This window comes from Agelaius tricolor, unplaced genomic scaffold (genome assembly GCF_023055355.1).
Source record: "Agelaius tricolor isolate 1412-34295 unplaced genomic scaffold, bAgeTri1.0.p SCAF_1, whole genome shotgun sequence".
NCBI classification, from domain to species: Eukaryota; Metazoa; Chordata; class Aves; order Passeriformes; family Icteridae; genus Agelaius; species Agelaius tricolor.
The window spans coordinates 70578741-70602092 of NW_027269261.1; the positions used below are offsets into that span (position 1 = coordinate 70578741).

Sequence of the window (23352 nt, forward strand, 5' to 3'; positions counted from 1 at the left end):
ATACTACAATAGTCTTTTTTGACTGTGCCATCACTAACTTTTGGGGGCAGCAGAAATCTTCAGGACAATGCAGTAAACATTAATACCAAGATTTCTGCTGTTTACAACCTTACCAGAGCATGGTGTTTTCCTGTGAGATTTTCAGTCTTTTACAGCAGTTGACAAGTGAATGAAAAATTAGTAAATGCTTTGAGTGCACTGCAATAAAATAACTTTAGGAAAAAAGTCTAAAACCCCCTAAAGCACAGAATATAGGAGGGGCAAAAGGGGGTGTTTTGGAAATTGTACACGTGCAGTCACGATGGGTTACTTCCAAAAACATACTTCCAGCTGTTATGTATAAATATTGGCTTGAAAATGAAGTCCTAGCCGACATGCTGGCACTTGGTTGGGTCTGTTGGCTGGTGGGGCACTCTCGGGTGACACCATGTACATGCTGTGCTGTCACAGAACGTGCTGGTCCCTCCCGTCCTGGTGTGTCACCAGCATTGCATCACTGCCAGTGAAATAACGCAGCTGCCTCACTACTTTTTTTTTTTCCTTTTTTTAAAGTGACAGCAAATTTCAGTGCAATAAATCTCTGAGCCTGTGCCCAGCTCTACTGCTCACACAGGCCAGCTTCTCTGGTTTGTAGGATCCTTCTTTCTCCTTCAGCATGGCCTCATTTGAGGAAAATAACTTTTCTCACCACCTGAAAGATGTCATGATTAAGCCTAAAGTTTGGCAGCCACATTATTGCCTGTCGATGTCCCTTAGGCTCCTGGGATTACTGCTTTCACTGGCCATTATCATTGCCCTCCCTGAAGCAAGTGAGTTAGTCTCTCCAATAACATCTACAAGCCACCACAAACCTGAACACTGCTAAAAGGCCCCAGAAGTCATTGGCAAATCTCAGCAGCAAGATACACAAAATTTTCCTGGAGTAAACACAGCAGCAGCAATAGGTGTGGTAAGTACCCTCACCAGGCTGCTGGCCTTCACTACTGTTCAGCAGGCAGGAGGCCACGGCCAGGTTGCCCACGTGGCTTTCAAAGAGCACCTCAATGCCATAACTAATATGCAGAAAAGTTCATTTATCCAGCTTTATCCACGTCTTACCCACAGCAAACCTGCCCAAGTGTCACACTGTATAATGGCAGAGCTGTCTGTAGCCACTATTTGTCATTTAAGTAGGATACCATGGTCCATCAAAACATCCCACCATATAGTTCAACCACAATTTTACAAAATCCACTCGGTTAGCAGCAAAAAATAAAAAAACACCAAACAAAACCCCACCACCATAAAATAAAAATTCCTTTTTTTCTGTATTTTGACAGTGCAGGAAAAACCCACTTTGTGTGAGCTTTCAAAAGGGTTCCCAAACGATGGACACATGGAAAACACTGCGGATCCCTCCAGAGCACCCTCTTTTCATTTTGACAATTAAACACATGAGCATAGAGTTCAGCATCGTCTGCAGCTGCAAACACTCTAGCTGAAACCTGCAAGCTACGTACTTGTTCAACCAGATTCATGTTATTATCTTTTCCCTTTCCTTTCGTTGTGGCAAGAGTAACAATTTAATTAGACAGGGGAAGAAAAAAAAAAAAACCCATATTATTTATAACTACAGCGCAATACATTATTTTTAGCTAAAGGACTCTTAAGGAAGAAATAGTGCCCAGACCGATTTTCATGTACAACTTCCTGAATTTGTGATTCACAGCCAAATTTCAGGGACAAGTTTAATTTAGGTTTTGATCCTTTTGACCTTGGCACATTAGCAAGAGCTCCAGATTTAGTGCCTGCAGCTTTGCTTCTTCTGAGCTCTATAGATTTAAAGCTCAACAGGTCCACTGGCTGCAAAACCAGCAACACTTCAGAAAAGGCAGCTTTGGGAGCAACAAAGCTGTCATCCATCTGACTGTGGCTCTTGAGGAAGTTTGGGAGGTGGGGGGCATTCACCCAGACACAATGCCACACTGATAGGAGCGGGACGGATCCCGTTACGGGAACTGCGCGTCCACAAACGAGTGCCAGAGTCACAGGCTGTTCTGGGCCACGCGGCAGAGATAGCACCTACAGGCTTCAAGCTGCAAATCCACCCTCCCCGGCCACTTTTTTTTTTTTTTTAACCTAAACTATATTTGACTTCACTGCCAAGTATTTCAGCACAGCTGCTATTCTCAGGTTCTCCTAAAATACACACAGTAGGTACTGTACTATTGCACATACAAACATCTACCTTCCTACCACAGCTATTTGTGATTAAAATAACTTTTCTCCATTTCTGATTTCATTTCCTTTCCCTGGGCCCTGTTTTACATTGCACAGGAGGTGCTTTCAAGACCAGAACTAGCCTCTAGCATGAAATGAAGAAGTAAAATGTTAGCCTGGTTAGAAGTTTAGAATTTAATGTCCAGTTTCCCTTGTGGGTGACTATAAGCAGGACTTATCTCCGATGCCTCACAGTTTAGGGAAAAGAAAGGACTGAAAGTCAGCAATTAGCTAGGGGCTGGTGGTAGAGAGGAGCTGCCTGTCATCTGGTGGTCCCTCAGGTACCACCACCGCCCTTTCCAGTCTCTGTTGGGTTTGTTATGTATGTTACTAGGGCTGGCACAGCCAGAGTCCTCTCTAAAGATCTGCCCCAACTGCAGCCATCACTGTCAAAAATTGTGCAGGTGCACAACAGCAGCACTTGGCAACGGTGATCTTAGTCTGTCTAAAAACAAATTTCTTGGGTAAAGAACGCCACACATGCTTTTCAGTTGCACTGAAATAGGATAAAATGGTGGCATGCAATTTAGCACACTTTTCCACCCTTATGGGACACTTCCATGGTTCAGGGGTTCTCTGTGATGTGATGCAAGAAAAAGAGCCAGTGGCTCCTCTGCATGTGGAAGATGGCCTCTCTGAACTGAAATCCACAGCATCACCTCCTAAACTCACCCATACGGATTGGAAAAGCAAACTCACCTTGTTTTCACCCACCCTTGCACCAGGCAAGAGGGGAGGTAAAGCATCAGTACCGCAGTTACAGTGCAGAGGAGGCTGTACACAGGAGCAGACTAAGGTTTTACTGAGCTCCAAGGAGAAGCTCTGTGAGTGGTTGGGGTGCTCCAACAGATGTTCTCAGCACCTGGTTCTTACCCAAACCCTCCCTTAGAGGCATGTGTTCCACTCAAGAGGACCTTGCTTTCAGTGCATGTATTCTTCCATAACTGAATGTGTTAAAGCCCAAAGCTTCTTCACCTCCCAAAGCTTTTATGTGATTCCTAACTTCAGCATGACATTAGCTCTGGTGCTTCTGGAGGGCCAAGCAAAACCCCTCCTACTCCATGAAATATTAGGCTGGACATAGTTGACCAGCCTCATTCCTTGTACATGATCATCCTGCCTACTCAGCCAACTATTAAATAATTAACCCACACTGAGACAGAGGCTCCTTTCTGCCTTATGGAATGGGGCCTCAAGTTTTCAGTGTGAAGCTCCTTTGTACTGAATCCAGTATGTCCCAGAAATCTTTCTGTGGGCAGCTGTTCTCTGTATAAACAGTAACAAACAACAGAGATTAAAGGGGTTCATCTCCCGCTGTTAAAGACAAACAAATACAACTGTTACAAATCATTTTGAGGTGATAAGGGATTTGGGGTGAGCAAAGCTGAACCTTGACTCCAAGACCCTGTGGCACGTATCCAAGTGCAGTAAGAGGAAGCTCCCAGTGGTCCAGAAGCTGGGCCTGCAAGCCATGCCAGAAGGGCACAGCACTAGTGCTGCCAGGCTGCACTTCAGCAGCACTGCACTCCATTCTGCCTCCTACTTGGAGTCACCTCCCCTCACTCACCAGTGCCCAAAGCTGGCTGCACCAACTGAACCTTAATCCCGGGTTTTAGCACAACCCAGGCAGCTGGATACCTTCATACGTGCACACACTCAATCTGTCCTTTCCTTACACAATTTGGTAGTTTCCCTAAACAGCTGCTGCTTCCAAAGATCCCTAGCTCTCCTTCTCCTTGCTTTTAAGTTCCCTTTTATTTAGAATTCAGGCATTTACATTTCTAGGATGGGAAAAGGACATTTGTGACTAGATGTTCAAGACACCCCTATACATCAAAAATCAGGGGACAGGAGTTTAAACTAAAATACCATGGTATTACTGGTCTGTGCTGCCTCTTCTTCCTGCTCCACAGCCCACTGCTGGAGGAGTGAAGCAGCTGCTCTCCCTGCTCCAGCACTGTCAGATCCCCAAGGCAGAGGAGAGTACTCTTCTTGACACCTGCCCATTTAAAACAACTGCTGGATTTGCAGTCAGAGAAAATCCCCTTCTTTGTCCTGCCCTCAAAATCAGACTGACGAGGAAGGCTGTTGGAAGATTTTTTTTTTTGTCTTGACTTCTCAGCAGCAAAATACACAAAACTTTTCCTGGGATTTTAATGGGATCCTTTGGATATTTCATTTAACAGGCACGCTGCACCTGCAAGGCCTTCAGTTTTTCCTGGTATCTGCATGCAATACATTGCTGTTCTGGTCTCTGTCTTGTAACTACAGGACTTTGGTTTGCCATAAGGTGACAGAAAAATGCTTTATCTGATGTGCTGTGGGCCAGATTTCTGAGAGACTTTAGAAAAAGATACTCATTGGCACGGGTGACTAGACTAGGCCCATCCATTTCAGGGCCTTTGTAGGCCAGAAAGGTGCACATACATTGCAAAAAAAGAGAATTACCACAAGGTCAGAACCCAAAGTAACATGGTTTTCTTTGAATTTTTTCTACCTACTTTTCACATCTTTCTACTGAAACAAGAGGCTTACAGCATGGAGAGTTGCATCAAACAAAACTCTGCTCAACAGCCTTATCTCAAATTCACAACATGCTAATTCAAGATTGTTACCTCTTCCATCTCCTTTCCTTGCACACTAGCAAACAAACAAAATACACAAAGGGCACATGGAGAAGCCTCAGTGCAGTACAGACAGGACAGATTTTTGATTCAACTTCAATCTCTTCACTTTCTTGTTTTCCACAGACCCTAAGAAATATGTACAATTCTTGTAGCTACATAAATTGCCCACTTCTAACTGGTGCAGGCTTCAATAGATGACCAGCAGCATGGAAAACAAAAGTTACTTAAACTTCTCCACTCTCCATAAACGCAAAGGAAAACCTCAGCTGGCAGCCAGCACGGTGCAGTACTGATGCTGCTCCTAAACCTCAGTTCTCAGCATGTATTGCTGCAGACACTATCTGCACTTTAAATGAGTACATTTGAATGTTTCTGAATGTGCAGAAACCAGGCAATGTAAATAGAAAACAGTTTTAACATGACACAGAGACACGGGGTAATGCTCCCCCTGCATTACACAGCTAAAGCTTCAGCCGACAGCAGGGGCTACATGACAGAAATGCTCCATGAAGCCAGAGCTACAGCTCTGCAAAACTGTAAATGATTACAGAATAATGCCCTGCAATCAAAGAACAAAATGTGTGCTGCAGATTAATCACTTTCCAAGATGGGAAAGGAAAGATAGGCTTGAGAGATAAATCTGGCTGGGGTGTTTATGCAAGCGTATCATGCTCCTTAGTACTGAATGTCCCAGAACTTAGAGAGGAAGTAAACAATGTGCTGGGGGGGCGTGCGGGGGGTGTGCGAGGGGTGTGCGTGTGCCCGCGCTCACAACCCCAAGGAAGACAGCTTGTGAAAAATGCTGAACTTTCAGTTATGAAACACCGGCGTCAGGAGTCACTTCATTGCCAGCTGTACTGCTCCTGCCTGGGAAAATCTCAAACAAGGAGCCCTTCAGACACAACTCATGCTTCCCTCTGGCATTTCAAGCTTCCCTACAAAACTCCACAAGGATGCCCACAGACTCCTGAGCCCTGTCCCCCATGGTGCCTCAGCAGCTCCAGCACATGGGCAGTGCATTTGAAGGCAGGGACTGCAAGTGCTTCTGGTTGGGATTTACTTCTGGAAGCACACTCCAGCAACCTACATTTCCAGTGTCCCTCTAGCATAAAATCACACTGCTTTTGGCTGTTTAGGCAATGCCAGCTTTCATGCACTCCTCTTTTCTCTGTAAACATATTTACATTTGTAACTCCTAACTGGCTTAACGCTACACAGGCATTTCAAGGAATACTCTACCAGCCCCTGAATTAAATGCAACACACTGACAATCAATTACAAACACTGTAAACTTACAGCAATGGGTGCAGGAGAGGCTGGTGATATGGATTTAGTTCAAGGGCTGCACAGGTTTGTTGGGAAGGCTTTCTGCAAAAGCTCACCAGGGGCCTATGTCTCAGTAGACTGAGTCACCAGAGTGACACACATAACAAAAAAAGTTAGAAAATCTTCATGCTGAGAGTTTTAGTTGTCATCAATGGCTTTGGAAGAGGTAGGGACACCATGCTGCAATTCCTCACCTGAGGCTGACAGTTTTATACCAAATTTATTTCCACACAGGAGCTAATAAAAATTTCCTAAAAACTAAAGTGAGAAAGAATGCTGGAGTATGCACTGCAACAGTGCTGCATTTAGGGAAAATACTTCACAGAAACCAACTACTGAGGTTCCTCCTCCCTGCAAATATCTGGCTCTGCATTAAAACAAATTAACAATATGCTACTAATAACAAGACTGTGATATAGCTGTGAGGTTTTCCTAAAGCAAAATCCTACCAATGCTAGTAATTGATTCAGCAATGTGCACCAGTGCAATGGCACAGGCGTCTCCAATTCTTGGGAACATTACGTCCACTCTAATTCTCTCCCCAAGGTCACCACAACCATCAGAAAATCCCCATACATCGTGACCCAGAGCCCTGTGTCTAAACAGCCATTATCAATAGCCTGAGAAACTGTAACACTGCACCTGAAAGGCATCAGCCATCAGAAGTAAACCCTTCAGCCAGCCACCCTGCCAGAGTGGCTCGGGGAGCAGTGGCAGAGAACAAACTGCAGGAGAAAAAGCAGGATGTGCTAGATTTGCCTTTGCACTATTTGTTGCAATGTGTGTTTGCATACACTTTATTGCAATGGAAAGAGGACAGGACACCCTGTTAACCTGATTAAAGTTTTGAACTTTTATCATGAAGGAACAAGAGTCTCATGGATGACACACTCTATGCCCAAGTTCTTTAATAGGTCAATACAGGGTTATTCACACCAATAAATGACTTGGTCTAGCTAGCACCACAATTCAGTATGAGTTTCTCAATCTAATTCTGATAACAAAAACACTGCCATCAGCTTCCCTAGATGTGAAAGCATTTTACCAGAACCATTAAAGACCAGGCATGAAGTCAGCATCACAGGCAGAAGGTACAAGAAACCATGAAGCAGTATCAGAAAAGGTCAGCTGTATCATTATATTTTCAAGTCTAAATCTATTCATCAAGTCAGAGGGTCCTTACTGGAGGACACAGAATATGCTATGACTATGGACTGTACACTTTCATGCACTTCTATGCCTTCTATCTTTTCTATTTTTGGTGAGGTACTCAAATGTCTCCTCTCTTTTCACAGATAAGGAAGGAAAAAGGAACAGCCCCTCACACCATGGAAATAAGAGCAATTACTACCTATACCATTAAATACTTTAGGGACAGCTCAGTAGCCCCATCAATTGTAGAATCTCAGATGCTCTTTGGTGTCTAGGTCAGGCCACAGAGAAGTAAGACAGACAAGTCTCTCTGAAACAGGACCCTCCATCTCTTACACAAATGAGCAACCTCTCAGTACCCAGTATTGGCACAAGGAACAGGATTATCCCAATGACTAAGGATTTGCACATTGACAGCACCAGGACTGCTTACCTAAGGGTGGATCAGTTAAAAATATAAACAGTGTTCTAAATTATAGGTGGTGCTGTGAGCCCCACCTACACCTTGTATTGTCCAACACTTCCTACTACAAAACCCTGTTTGTTCCTCAGCACTAATAACTTTACAAACCTGAAATGAAACTGGGATTAGAAACAGGATAAGTGTTCCAGGATAGGCAAGCAAGACACAGGAAATACACAGTCCTGGGTCAGGGGGGAAATGTGGAATGGGGAGCTGGGAAAAAAAAAAAAAAAAAAACAGACAAGATGGACAAGCAGACCAGATATGAAAACCAGTGGTGGTGGGCAGAGGTGGGGAAGGTCACAGGAAAAGGAGGGAGGAATGCATGGAGCAAGACAGGGAATCACAAGAGAAAGAGCCTGGGATGAGAGAACATGGTAAGGAGCTTGGGGAGGGGAGAATATCTGGTGCTGGGACAGTGCTCATCAGGGAAGCCTATGGATACTGAGGAGGCAAAAGACACAGACAAGCACACCCAGAAGGGCGTATTTCTTTACTCAGAGCCAAGTGCAACAGCCATGGCACGGGGCCCACAGTGAGAGCACAGGGGATGAGCTGAAACCCTGAGCACTCCTTGAAGGATCCAGCCCACCAAGGAGAGCGGGGGTGGATGGAGCCTGTGAGCTCCTTACTAATAACAGTGTCACAACCGGCATGAGAAGTAATTTCAAGTGTTAGCGGCAGCTTCATTTCTGACATTTTGTACTTTCCAAGCACTTAACTTTTATATTGATACTTTTTTTCTGACTAGATTTTTGGATAAATAAAGAATGCTCTTATTTAGTTCTTTTGCTTAACCCTTCACTGAACAGTGAAGGGCCAAGCAGAAGATAGTGAGAACTATCCACAGAGATACTCCAGTAATCTACAGTTTATGGTCAAACCATGCAAAATCTCCCTGACAGCTCCTAGAAAATGAGGAGAGCCCATCACTGGCATTGCTCAAACCCACCCACTGCCTCATGGTACTTCTAGGGAGAAAGCTGCTGACCCCCACAAGTCTGTAATCACCTAGAAGAATTTATGGTCTGATACTTGATACAATTTCCTGCAAAAAATAAGGAAAATACCACCTCAGTGGCAATGAAAAGTTTTTGTTGTTTTTTTTTTAAACCAAACACAGCCAACAGCCACCAACAAAAATGTAAAACCAGAAAGCAGGCACTCAAAGCTGGATAAATTTAGCAAGATGCCATGATTCAACTACAATTGAAGGAAATCCATACTTAATTTCTCCAACAACTGCTATCATACAATTCAAGCAGTGTTTTCCTTCAGGCTGAGAAGATACCGAATACACACTTATTTCTCAATTTACTACTTTATTCCTCTTTTCTTACTTTCAATTAGAGAACATTGTCATTCGACATGCTTACAAGCCTGAATAGCAATGACACGTGAGAAGTTTTTGCCAGGGTTAAGTCCCAACACAGCTGTTGGAAAAACCCAAAATGAACATTTTATCCTGGCCAAACCAGTGTTCTTTTCACTATTTATACTCTTGGATCCAGCAGCTGCAAGTGACACTACAGGTCACGTTTTCCAAAATGGACAGGGAATCTGAAGATTCTCTTCAAGTTTTGGAGGCTTCTACTTTTGGAGTTCCTATTTCTGTTCTCCCTCTCAGTGCTTCACAGCACTGCTGCACCAATGCTAATTTGCTGCAAGTTTAAGTAGAATACCAAGCTCTGGTCAGAGCAGACTTTTCAGCGAAAATTTCCATTCTTCATAAGAAAGTGCCTTTTTCCTGCTTTCATTTTTCAGCACCATAGGATCAACACTGGCTGCTCAGCTGATAATGCCCCTCTTTATTTGAAATTATTTTTCTCCTTTCACCACCCACATTCATTTGGGACTTATTCAGTATTATTCTGCCTGACACTGGTCCAAGACAGCAAATAATTTCTGTAACTGCACAATAAGCTGAGAAGACCCTAACAGAGCTGCTTCTAAGAACCCCCTTACATATTGAAAATAAGGTTGAAAAACTTGTAAGGACACTAGATACAGCTGTGCCTTTAACAGCTCAACCTCTCTGGTATTTTACATTTGGCATCTGGCATTTTACAAGCAGGGAAACATTTCTGCTGTACTTTGGCCTTCTGTCATCAGAGAGAGGTGGAGATTTATGCCCTTTCTCCTTCTAAATTGGACTACTTCAGTGCCCTATTTTATATTCCTCCTGACAGGTCCCTATTTTGTATAAAACAAAAAGTACTACTGTCGCTGTGTTGCATGGCAAAAGCCCTTTCCAGCTGAAAGAGAAAACTCCTGCCACCGAGTTAAGTGGCAAGATGTAACTTTGCAGTTAAAACTGCGAGGATAAAATAACTTTGCCCAGCAACATATTAATTTCCAGCAGGATTTGGTAAAATTATAATTCACTGTCCAGGAAAAGACTAAAACATTAAACATATTATACTGAGAAAGTCAAAATAGGTCATTCAATCAGCGTTATTCCCCCTTCATTTCACACATAATACAAAGCAGTTAAGTAGTTTCTCTTGCAATTAGCATCATCTTTGTCTCCTCAGTGTCTAAAATACACTGGAGATATGAAACTGCTCTGACAGTACTGCAGCCCAGGCCCTGCTTCCCACCATCACTGACTCCTCAATAAATACAAAGGTGAAATCCTGTCTTCAATTATTTCAACAATGATAATTTTCTTTTGTTATTCCAATTTCCTGGTCTATCATCTCAAACAATAGGCCTTTTCCCTCTTATTAAAAAGGAGTACAGGTATACTCAGGAAGAACCCCAGCATTCTCCAGCTGCTAATGCACATCCCACTCCATCTTCCAACCAAGAACACTTGTTACCTGGCAGAGCCCTGCAGAAAGTGGGCTAGAAACAGCCTCCATGAGGAACGGCGGGGTTTTAAGAGATCTTTCCTGGATGTGAGAAGTCTGACATATGCTTCAAATGCATTTTAATTTAGAAGAATGTTGGAAAGATTTTATTTATGTTTCTAATTAGGTAAACAATATGCTTCTTCCACCTGCTTTGAGCTACCCCACTAGGCCCAGTAGACATCAGATGTCTATGAACATACATCAGGTTGATTTACACCCTACTGCTAGCTCAGAGAATCCTTCCTCCTCCCAGTCCCGTATGCCACTACCTTATGGACTACACACTTCCCCTCTTCTTTGTATGGAAAATGGCCTCATTGTTGATTTTCAAATACCCACCTAAGCACCACAGCTCCCCTCCCCGTAGCTTTATATAGTATAGTTCCTCATAAAAGATTTCTCTCCTACCCCAAGCATGCAAACCTTCTAGCACATTTTAATCAGAAGTATTTTTGCCGTGCATGAATCAGGATGCAAGAGCAATGGGGCAAGAAATAAATCTCAACATGCCATGGGAAGTGAAAATCACACTGTCAACATCATGATGAACATAATATTAGGTCAGAGCTTTTGGCTGCTGCACAAACTAGGCTGGAAACCTCTGGCCCAACTCATGCAGAGCTCTGACATGACTTCCATTTGCAAGTCGAAGATTTTACATGTAGCCCACTTATACTCAGCTGAGGTTTCGAATTCAAAAAAATGCTTCAGAATTTTTACAGCTCCTCAGTGGCAGCATCATTATCAGTGCCAATGTTCTTGTCCTACAAAGGCATAGAAGGGTCAGCAGCCTCCCATTGTAGGTCTTGATGCATACTTAAAGAAGCACCATTCACTCTGAAACCTGACATCTCACACAAACGGTTTTGAGTTCCCCCATACAGTGAAACTCTCAGGCACAATAGATCATGTTGCACAAAAGCAGGGACAGCAGCTCCACGTCTCAGCTTACAAGCATCTCAGGACACGACTTGAACTGGCATCACCTTCTTGTACAAATGCCTGAAAAAAACCTTCTCTGAAAATTAGTCAAGGCTCAGAGCAGTTGTGCAGAACAAACAGTAAGTTATAGGCTTTCAGGAAACCACATCACTGCTGTCCGCACAAAACTAGTCAGCAGAAGTGGTGATAATGTGAGAACTTGTGAAACACTCACAATAAGACATTCTTTCTTGAGCACTGTTCTCACTTGTCAGATGCCAAATTTTATTTACTGAAGCATATCTAGAACTTAATACGTGAAACTGATAAATCCTCCATGAAGTATTAGCAAATATATTTACACAAGACTGGGGTTCACACAAAGTCAGAAACTTTTGATCTGGATTAAGTCTCACATTTAAAGGTATGTTTACACTGCAAATTTCAAGTAAGAAAGTGGAGTTAACCTTGGTCACAATGCGTCTTTGGAGAACTGCAATAGGTGTTTGAAGAGATAGTGTGGAGAGAAAAAACCTCAGATACAGCAGGATTTAAAAGAACTGCTGTGTGAGTACATATCAAGACAATTCAGTCCACATTCTAGACAAAACAAATATTCGGCCCATGTCCTAAAATTATTTCTTTAGAATAGTACATTTATTCTTCTGCAACCTATTTTGAAAAAAGCATAGAAACCAACATGATACAGCACGAGAAAACACTAAGTTATAAGGGCAAATTGTCTCCAGAGTCAGAGGTGCTGACTGTCTAGACTAGGAAAGCAGCTTGTATTAGATATTACTAGGTAATTAATACATTTTTAAACAAAGCTTTGTTTACTTAAGTATGACACTGTTACTAATGCTCCCTGGTCATACTCAGTCCTCACACGGGGCTCAGGCTGAGCTGCAACCAGAATTTTTGGCACTGCGGGCTTGAGTCTGTCTAGCACTAATGCAAATGTGTGCTCCTGCCTTGACACAGCCTTTAGCAGGGATGAAACTCAGACCTGCCCTCTTTACTTCATCTACCCATGAAAGCTGCACTGTCATAAACCCACATCCATGCCAACTCTTCTTCATTCCCACTCCCAGCTAAGCAGTCGCAGCACCAGGACGCAGAGCAAAGGCCCAGCAGACACATCCTGATGTTTTTGGGTGTTCCTCTATCTGTCCTCCCACAGCACTCTGTCTTCATCAGTCTTCCGACTTATCTGTGGTCTCCCACTCCTCTAGGGCTGGGATAAGCAGATGTTACCTCCCTGTTCAAGTCCTGGCAAGCAGCCAGACCTGCCCTTTTCTGCTCACATGACTCAGGAGCCAGCAAACCTCCTGGAAACTCTTTCCTAGCACTGAATCCCACCCACTGATCACAGTCCCGGGAGTGCCATGGCCTCCGCTGCTCCCTAGAGACAAAGAACTGGAAGGCCAGGGATGGGGAGTCAGGCTGGCCTGAAGACAATGCAAGGCTGAGAGCTGGGTTGTGAGGAATCCCAGGCAGACCCACAGCCCAACACAGAGTGTGAAGGCAGCCTGAGAGATAGGTGTCAAAGGAGAAAAATGGCTTCTTTGGCAGCACTCCTTCCTCCTGCTCTCATTCCAGAGCTCTCAACTGGGTTTTGGCGTGGAGACGTCAGCAGGGACCCACCCTTCACCTCGGCAGGGGCAGTGGGTGAAGGGATGCAGGAGTGGGGTGATCCAGTGACTCACCCCACGGAAACGCACCTGACCCGGGCAGCACTTGGGTGTACAGCAGCCCCAGGCTGCACAGGCACAGCCCTGCGCCCACGGCCTCCTGACCCCCAGCACTGGAGGCACACACTGCAAGGGCCCTGACAACAAGCTGGCAGTGCCACACAGTGCTGTCCTTGCTTCAAGTGGTCCTTCCTCCACCAGCTCCTCCAACAACGGTCCGTGGGCTGCCTCTACACTTCTGTACCAGCATGCACCGTCCTCACACCTCTCTTTACACACAGCGAGTAGAAACTTCACCATCAGGGGAAAAATAATAAAGAAAAGCAAAATAATACCCTGCCAAATAAACATGTTCATGTGAGAACCCAGCATTCCATAATTCAGCTCTAAAGTATGTAGCATGTTGTGATAGAGCAAGCAATCCATTTAATTTGTTAGACAAATCTGTTATAAGAGCTAATTTTCACAAGGCATTTCTTTACTAGTACAAATCCACAGAAGGGCATTTCTCTGTCTGTGAGATCTTAAGAAGGTATTTGAAAAAGTATTTAAATAGCCTTTATTTTTAATAGGTATCAGCATACAGATACAGAACATTGCCCCAGTAAGCAAAGTCCACGTAGGACACACACAGACAGAGTTATTAAGAACACATCAATGCTACTAATTCCCAACCTCCCTCAAATTCCCTGCAAAACAGCATTATAAGCATATCAATCCTTGAGCAAATGTGCAAGGTAGGTGGCCCAAAGAAAGGACTCTGGCTTTGCAGGGCAAGAGGGGCTCCTCCTGGACTTCGCAGCCAAGCACACCACCAGGAGAACTCTGCTTTTTGCACTTTGGCAAAAAGCAATGCTCTTCTCTAGCCCTACTGGAAGGCAGCTTCCTTGCTATTTCACCCCAGGGATGAGGCAGAGCATGGATGCAATCACTCACTTGTTCCCAACTCCTCACACTGTAATGGCATTGCTTTTCATCAGTCCTGTAGACTAATCATCTCCTCGCTGTATCCCCAGCCAAAACTGCCAGCTACAAGCCAGCCCTCTACCTCCCACTGAAGTGTAACATGCAACCCTCCCACTGGTGTTACAAGTGGGAAGGATGGAGAAGGTGAAGTAGGACATAACGTCCCTGGAGGGGAAGTTTCTCATTCCAAGACAGGAATGAGAAACTGGGATATGGGGAATTGAGGCACAGATTTTTTTTTTTAATATTGGTATTTGGAAAGCTAACATGTCCTCTCTGGTTCTTACTACCCTCACAGGTTTTAGACCAATGATCTGTGACAACCTTTACTCAACACACTGCCCAGGAGATAACTTGGGTAATGTAGTTATGAATACAGCAAGACTCCTGCTGTTGTTGGAGATCACGCTCCACTCCAGCAGTGTCCTGTTCTCAATGGCTGCAGGAGCCCTAAGGTCCATCTACCTCCTCCACACAGAGCAGAAGATGACCTCCCTGCAAGGCACCACGGTGTGCCCCAGCAACTCCTACATACCCTCTCCAGCCTTGCACACCTGAGCTTTTCCTACTCCTTCACCCCAAAGGTGCTGGGCTCACATCACCACAGGACTCCAGATGCCCCTGCAGTTCCTGGCAGGCTGAGAAGCACGGCTCTTTCTCTGCTGCCTCAACCAGATGAGCAAGAGCTGTACCCACCACTAGCAGAAAATGCTTGGAAACACGCTAGTTTGCTTGGGAAGCTAAACTGTTGTCAAATAAATGCCAAATACACATGGATAAAGAGCTGGTGCCTATCAGCGGTACAAATGTATCCCACAGGTACAATAGAACATCAGGAAACTGGTACAGTCATGCAGAGAAGCACGGGATACCCCAACCTGACTTCATCTGAAACAAGTTAGAACAAAACATCTCACTCTGAAGGAAAATCCCCTTCTGTAGACAAGCCACTTTTTAATAATAAGTGCTAAATGGACTATTCAAGCAGGTAATTAATGTTAATTAACATATGTCAGGCCATAAATTGGCTAAATGCACGTCATTTTCCAAGCTTGGTGTGTGGCAATGCTCAGGAAATTGTAACAGAACAGCATAAGTTTGTAGAAGCACAAAAAGAAGAGCAAATAAAAGGTTAAGCATAATCTTCACTTAACTCATGGTGTGCTGACCCAGCAGTACAGAAAACTGCATGACTATGCACATTACTCGAACACTTCATTTTGCTCCTGAACCGCTGCGCTACACACATATTGTCAGTCCCAAGAAAAGCCACGTCAAAAAATCCCTGCACTCCCTGAGTGCTGCTATCGGCCAGGCCTTTATCGGGATTGTCACTGTGTGCAGGACCTGAACGTACCTTCTGTTCCAGGGCCTGGCCAAGCTGTGCCCCTTTCCAGAGCCAATTTGAAAATAGCAGTTTTCCATGGCAAGAGGAACAGATCAGCAACAGGGAGGATGCTCAGAGCATGCATTTCTCCAGACAGAGTACCTCCAAAAGAGGAGGGCTCCTTGCCTCTAAAGCAAACTAATATTGCCATTTTGTAATGCTGCCCTTGGGCACATTTTCTGTGACAGACAGAGTAGTAAAGTAAGGCTTTTTTAAAAAGTGAGAGAGAAACAAGAACATGCAGAGACTTTAGTCTAAGTAGCAACTTGCATTAGGAAACACTTTCAGTTTCTCCTTTGGCAATTCGCCACTACACCAAGACTGAGTTTAACTGCATTGCAAATAAGAAACAATCCCCACAAAAGATTTTCCATACTTCCACGCAAAATAGCTGGCTGCCAAAATCTAGCAGGGCACCTTTAGGAGGCTGCCACCTAGAGAAATGCTTTGGCTGCTTATCCTCAATTTTCCCTATCTCCAAGGCAATCCCTTCAGCCTCCCTTTGATGAAGCCAGCACACCCACTGTAGTTTTCTGGGGTGGTTTCACACTTGTTCACCCCGTGCACCCCAGGCGAGCTGGCTGAAACCCACCCAGCCGCTGCGGGAGGGTGCAAGGGGGCTGCCCCAGAGCTGCCTACCTTCCACTCTGGGCTGCTGCTTTGTCCACATCAGCACAAAGAGCTTTCACAAAACCACACAGCTAACCCTAATCACTCGCCTTTCTAAATGCACCAGCACGTGCCCAGCCTCCCCTAATCTCCCAGGATTACAGCAAAGTAGTGTAGCACCACCAAAATGACCCGAATACAAAATGGCCTCGAGAGTAAGGCACCGCTCGCTTCACCAGGACAACACCGAGCAGAGGCAGGATGTCCCAGGGCAGGAGTGCCAGGACATTTCTCCTCCCTGGCCTCAGTCTCAGACAATGTTTGTTCAAGCCAGTACAATACATCAGATATTGCTGCCACTAAGGTGATTTAATTTTTACTGGCATTAACTGGGTGCTTTCAAGCACACAGGTAAGAAGAGGAGCCAACCTCTGACTCTCAAGCTTCCTATTTTAAATATGCACAAATTTTAAATATGTACAAATACTGACACTAATCGATCTATTATAGACAATGTCAATTGCTGCATGACTGTTCTAGGTAACCTTCTGTCTCTGAACAATGGAGGGACATCGATTCCAGCATTTATCATGCAGGTCTACCTGGCAGCGATAACTATCCAGCAATATCACATCATCATTGATTGGAAGTTTCCCATTCACATCAAAATTTGAGTTCATCAGAGCCTGTGATTCTTACCAGCTGAACACATTCACCAAGGTGATGTGTTTCTGTCTGCATTTAACAAGTCCTTCAGCAGAGGTGCTCCTCACTGTCACACTGTGGACCAAACAATGAGAGGGATTCTGGGAGAGCTACTTACTTGGTCTCTCTCTCACTGCTCTAATAGCTGTCACCTGCCTGCATGAGCTGGGGAAAAGTGAGATCTCTGATGTGTATTACAGATATGAAATAACAATATGTGCTAATACCTACAAATGGTTTCTACTGGAAAGTTTAAAAAGTCATTTGTTACTGTGCTACTACAGTATACTCCTCTTTGATGAAAGACATTTGTTATCTGATGGTTTCAACCGCTGGAACCACACATCTCTTACACTGCTCAGCACAAAAGTCACTTACAAATGTTTCTGAGTATTTTGTTAAAGCACAACATAGTAAGGCTTTGATCAGGTAAGATGCTTAAGCAGCAAGTTTAAGCACACAAGTAATCCCAGTGAAGTCCCAAGGATCCATTCACGTGCTTAAATCCATGCTCTCCTTGGTAGGTCAAAACTTAAAATAATCAGGCTACAGCTTGTAACTCAAACCCTTCTGTACAGATAAATAAGGCAACACAAAAATATATTTAAAAAATAATAGAAGGTTGAAAAAAATATTCCTGCTAGCAGTTAATTGGGAAACAGAACCTTTAAATAAATAAAAGGAAGTTTAGAAGTCAATAGAAGAAAAAAAGAAACTGACGCAGACTCCAGTTTATGTTGCCACTCCTGATGAAGACATTGTGTGTCAGTCTGAGGAAGGAGAAGTAAGAAGAAAGAGTGTGGTGTTACTTCCTTCTCACATCTTTGCAAGAAGATGATAAAAAGAGTCCGACACATCTTGCATATCAGCATCTGGCTAACAGATTTAGACATCTGTCTACATCACTGGCAAATTTCTCAAGCCTTTTCAAGTCTCAGTAATTAAAGAAGAGACTCATGCATTTGGTACACCAAAGGGACTGCAGCCCTTTGGTACATACTGGCCAATAAAACATGGTAAGAAATGTACAAAGTTTACAAAAACCTCCCCTTCAAAGTAAATATCCCAGCAGCGAGTGTTTATCTTCTATGGGGAAGATGAATACAACAGGTGGAAAACAGAATAGGCTTCTGATATGAAACACAATTCAAAGCAAATCAGCTACATTTAAATTTGGGAACTGCTGGTATCTCTGTATAAAGGATGAGACTCATAGTCTTGCCATATCGCTTAGCAAAGAGGAAAATAGTCCCCCTAGTGTACTCTCCATGTAGAAAAGACTGTTTCACAAGATAGTGCTCAAGAAATTACAAAATAACATTGTGGGAAGAGGTATGGAATTACTTAAACTGTAGTGAAACTGGGCATCTCTACTACGTACACAGACCAAAAGGTTTTCCAGTTTCTTATTTCAAGATTACTGAGGGAAGTGAGTGCTTCACCCTAAATACCTGCAAGATAAAACTTGGTTTTTAAGTCAGCACACTAGTTTTGTGACTGCAGGACTTCGATTGGGTAACAGATACCTGAATGAGGAAAGATCTAGTCATCAAGGAGCTCTGTGAAGTACCTGGAACAGTCACCTGGCACAGTGAATTTCACAAGGGTGAAACCAGCTCACCCTCGGATCTGTTCCCCCTTCCGGTGATGACAAAGATAAATACCGACCTTCCCTAAGTATTCAAGACAGAAGCCAATACCGGAACGTGCATGGAAACCCTCTCCAGTGGTCTGGAAGTGTATGGGACTGTACCAACCGGGGCAGCCCGTGGCACACAGGAGTGTCGGAGTGCGGCACCTCTGCAGCACTGCACCGTACGCCACTGCCCCAGTCAGCTTCAGGCACTATTAGCTTAGCCAATGTCCCACCGGGGCCAGGGGGAGGGGGAAGCAAAGGAGATTGTTGGGGGGGTGTATTGGGCAAACCTTATCTGAATTACCGGAAACGTAATATATGCCTTCCTAACCACATCTGAAATATTCACTTCTGCTTTAATGCCCTCGCCAGGAAAAAAAAAGAAAAGAAAAGAAAAGAAAAAAAAGTGATAGTTGTAACTTTAATTTACAGCTCTTAAAATAATTGTTTGAGGAGAATAATCCTGGCTATGTTTACGGATTATGGTGTTCAGCACATCTCACTGGAAACAGTATTAATATTTCATATATAATAATACATAAGGTAATAAGACCAAGTTCTCTTTTTCCCTTTGTTTAAAATAACAATTTTCCCACTCAGTGGCAGAGCAGAATATTGTTAAATGGGCTTACTGCCTTCAACAATTAATTTAGCTGTGTAAAAATAGTCTAAATTAAGACGAAAGCCTTCTAACACAGAACTATCTTCTGTTCATTTAAAGTCTCGGTGTAACTAGCGATCTGAAGAAGTCTAATGTGAAAAGCTGACATTAGTTCCTGAAGAGTTGTATTCATTACCTGTAAAGGAAACAAAGGTGATAATTAAGATATAATGTCTTCTAACATCAGGAGACTAAGATGGAGTCCCCATATAAGAGTGCTGCCCCTGCACAAATTAAGCTACTTTCCAGCCGAGAAACTGAAGTAGTCCTCTTCTGAACATATACGCATTTGAAAAAGAAATCCTAGCCCTGCTAAGGAATTACATTTTCCAGTTTTAGATGTCTGGCAAATTATTATTCTTAGCTCCTGACCTCCCCTTTGCCCCTTCCAGCATGCCCCTACCACCCACACACAACTGCACCCACCGTTAACGTGACCGAACGCCTTACCCTAACTTCAGAGATGGCTCACAATCATCAGAGACAGAATTTGCTGCTACCAGTGTGCCTGCATCTCCTGAGAAAGGTCGTCCTAAAGGCTTATGAGAAACTTCTGAACTAAATTATAACAGAAGAATCTCAAGGGATCCAAATTTTTAACATTTTAATTAGTTTCAAGTACCAGTTAATGCTGCTTAGCAAAGGAATCAATATCAAATTAACAGTATAAATTGTCAGAAAAATTGTGACGGTATTAAGGATACTAATCAATGTAAGCACTTCATATTATGGCCCAGATTCTGCTTCTGCAAAAGTGAAAAGGAGTTTTGCCACCAAATTCAAAACAGTGTCAGCCCCGCTGTTAGGTAAATCTTCGTTTGAATCAGATACTGAGAATTTACTGAAAATTCAAAGTACCAGATAAAAATGCTGGATTTGTCATCACAGCTGACATCTAAAGCCACTGCTTCTGTGTGGAACCAAACAACTTACGAAGGGAAAGGCTGTCATTGGAAGATGTAACCCTTTATCACACTCTGCATCACACTTGTAAAGTCAGATCAAAATTCAACACCTAATAGAGACACAAAAGCTGTAAATAGAATGTGTGGTTTTAAAAGCCTTGTCTTCAACTAGCTATGCCAGAGATAAACTTTGTGTTTGTATTTTCCCCAGCCTGAGACAAGTCTGTCAATAAAAATTTCCTCTCCTGTGTTTCATTTGGAAGGTAAAAATCATACAGCCACACTTCAATTCCTAGCAGCAAGTCCTACTCAGGCATCAAAATACAAGACAGGGCTGCTAGTACAGAAACTGCCAGAAATGTTTCATCTGTACAATATTTCTGACCAATTTGTATACTGAAAGTTATCACCTGATCCAGCCTAGATAGATTCAAAGACAAAATTTAATTTCTCTGTAAAAGCATTGAACTTGCTGGCAAATTCACCTTCAGCCATCCACACAAAAACTCAGTGTCAGATGCAGCTAGTATCGGCCCTCAGCAGCAACTGAACCTTGCCGGGATTTCCTTCTGCAAACAGTATCGGCGTCAAGCAGCACCTGCATTTCTGTACAGCTGCAAGTACGTGACATTTTGGCATCCAACAGACGCTGACAGATGAACAGGAAAACGAGAAGAAAAAAAAAAAGCAGCTCTGGAAATCACTTCAAATGTGCTTTACGTGCAGTTCTGGCTCCTGGTAGGCCTTATAAGACTCTTTCTTGAGGGTAAAACCCTGCCTGCCTGCAACGTGCTTTTGCACGCGCTGAGTAAACAAGCCACAAAACCAGATTTTATTTTTTGCCCCCTTCACTTATTAAAACGGTAGTACTCTTAGCTGCTCACTGTCGCAGTGCTGGACAGAAAATGCTGGGCTATCAGTAGACGGTGCTCTCATACACTGGCAAGGCAGGAATCGCACACCAAGCATTCCAGGGGCTGAACAGCCAATAACTCCATGCTTTGATTAACTTTACGAAGAAATGTCAAAACCCGAATTTCCCTCTACTGTCTTTGAGGAACACATAGGCAAAAAACTGCGGGTTTCCTTGACAAAAAGAATAAAGTCGTTCTGCATTTGAGCTTTGAGACGCAGACTGAGCATACATACAAGCAATTCTGCTCTTTTCCAGCATGAGTTACCTCTGGTGTTACCATAACTTTAAAAAAAAAAAAAGGCAAAACAAAACCCACACACGTTATAAATATTTTTCATTTTTCTTTCTCTCTCTCCCTCTCTCTTTCCTGCTTATGTGCTCGTGCATCACAAAACTCAACTCCGCTCCGGAGTGTACTCTGCCCTCAGAGTCAATAGCCCTCACCGCCCGTACACAGCAACAGGAAAGAGACAAAACTTTCCATAATCTCTCTCTTAAAAAAAAGCAAAGCCGACAGGACGACCACCATCAGCACGACCAGCACCAGCGCCCGGCGGGCTGCTGCCGGGGCGAGCCGCCAGCACCCCGCTCCGCGGCCGCATCCTCCACGGGCAGCCCGCCCGTCCGTCGGGGCGGCGCGGCGGGAGCGCCGCGGCCCCGGGACCCCGCCTCACCTTCCAGCCGGCCGAGCTGTTGCTGTCGCCCTTGTCCTTGAAGTAGGGCACGCAGCGGACCATCCAGTCGTAGATCTGGGAGAGAGTGAGGCGCTTCTCTGGAGAGCTCTCGATGGCGCGGGTGATGAGGTCGGCGTAGGAGAGGTTACCCCACGCGTTGCGCCGCGACGAGCACTTCCTCGGCGCCGCCGCCGGGCCCCCGCTCAGCCCCCCGCCGCCTGCCGCCGCCGCCGCTCCCCCCGGCGAGAGGCTCGGTCCCTCCGGGCCGCCGCCGGGCAGCGGGGCCAGCAGCCGCGCCGCCTCCTCCGGCACGGCGGTGGTCGCCGCCGCTTCTCCGGCCGCGGGGGCCGCGCTGCCGACGGTCATGGCCGAGCCGCCCCCCTCCTCCTCGTCGTCCTCCTCCTCGGGGATCATGGAGGCGGCGTCGGCGGTCGACTCGCCGGCGGGCTTGGCTGGGCTGGCCTGCAGCTCAGGCCTCTGCAGGGGCCAGGTGCAGGAGCGGGGGCGGCTCTGCGGCTCGAACTCGGGGTCCAGCTCCACGTCCAGGGGCGAGAGCGGGGCGGGGGGCGACGCCTCTGCCATCTTGGCCTCCCCCACGGGCGGCTGCGGGGCGCTGCGACGGGGCGGGCGGGCGGCCGCCGACCCCGCTCCTCCTCCGCCGCCTCCTCGGTGCCGACGGGAGCCTAGCAGGCGGGGGGCTGCCAGGCGGGCATGCCGCGCTCCGCTAAGGGCTGGCCGGCTCTCCGCTGCGCTCCGAGCTCCGCTCCCCGCGGGCGATGCGCACGCCGAGGCTGGGAGGCGGGGGGAGAAGGGGAGGGAGAGAGGAAAAAAAAAAAAATCAGATTAGGAGCCGGAGCGGCCGCGCAGGGCGGCAGCACGGGCCGGGCGGTGCCGGAGTTGCCCGCCGCGCTGCCCTCCGCGGCGGCGGAGCGGCGGCCGCTCCCGCGGTGCGTGTGTGCGTTTGTTTATGTTTCACTCCATGCGGATGCAGAAGTAGCTCCGGCGGGAACCGCGCTGTATCCAGCCGGGAGAGGACCCCCTCACGCCCCCGGCGCCTCCGAGCTCGCTCCTCGTCGCTTCCGCAGATATCTTGCCTTTTGGGGGGGGTGGTCCTTCGCGCCCTCCGTCGGCAGGAAGGCAAGGAGAGCGGTCCTTCGGGTTACGCCGAAGACTTTTTCCTTCTTCAAAACGCCCTAAAGGGAGCCGAAGTCTTAGCATACATCCAGCTGCACACTAGCGTAAACCTGTCACTTTGCGGTGCCCCCAAGCCACGCGCAAGCAACCCCCCAAAATCTCACAGCCGGCGGAGCAGGGGGCAGGAGAAGGCCAACCCGGGGGCTGGTCGGTTCAAAAAAAAAAAATTAGTAATAAATCCTCCTTCTTGCAGGGAAAAAGCAAACACAACGGGAACAAATCAAATCGCCAGTCTTCCAACAGGTCCAGTAGCTTTAAGCCCTCCCTAGGGCTGCCAAAGAGAATAGGTTTTGTTCCAGCATCAACACCACATTCATAACCTCCTTGCTCCTGCTGCTGCCATCTTGACAGTTTTTCCCCCCTTCACTTAAGTCATTTAAAAAGCGCAGGCAGACGAGGCAG

The 23352-nt window shown here is 45.5% G+C and overlaps 1 protein-coding gene across 1 annotated transcript in view; it reads right to left on the minus strand.

Moving 5' to 3' along the window:
- Positions 1-22485, minus strand: part of FOXO3 (forkhead box O3) — an 87561-nt gene extending 65076 nt beyond the window's left edge. The window contains exon 1 of the mRNA XM_071439099.1: positions 21757-22485. Within this exon, the coding sequence (XP_071295200.1) occupies positions 21757-22338 (582 nt within the window). The 5' untranslated portion in view covers positions 22339-22485. The remainder of the gene's footprint in view (positions 1-21756) is intronic.
- Between the last annotated feature and the right edge of the window lie 867 nt (positions 22486-23352).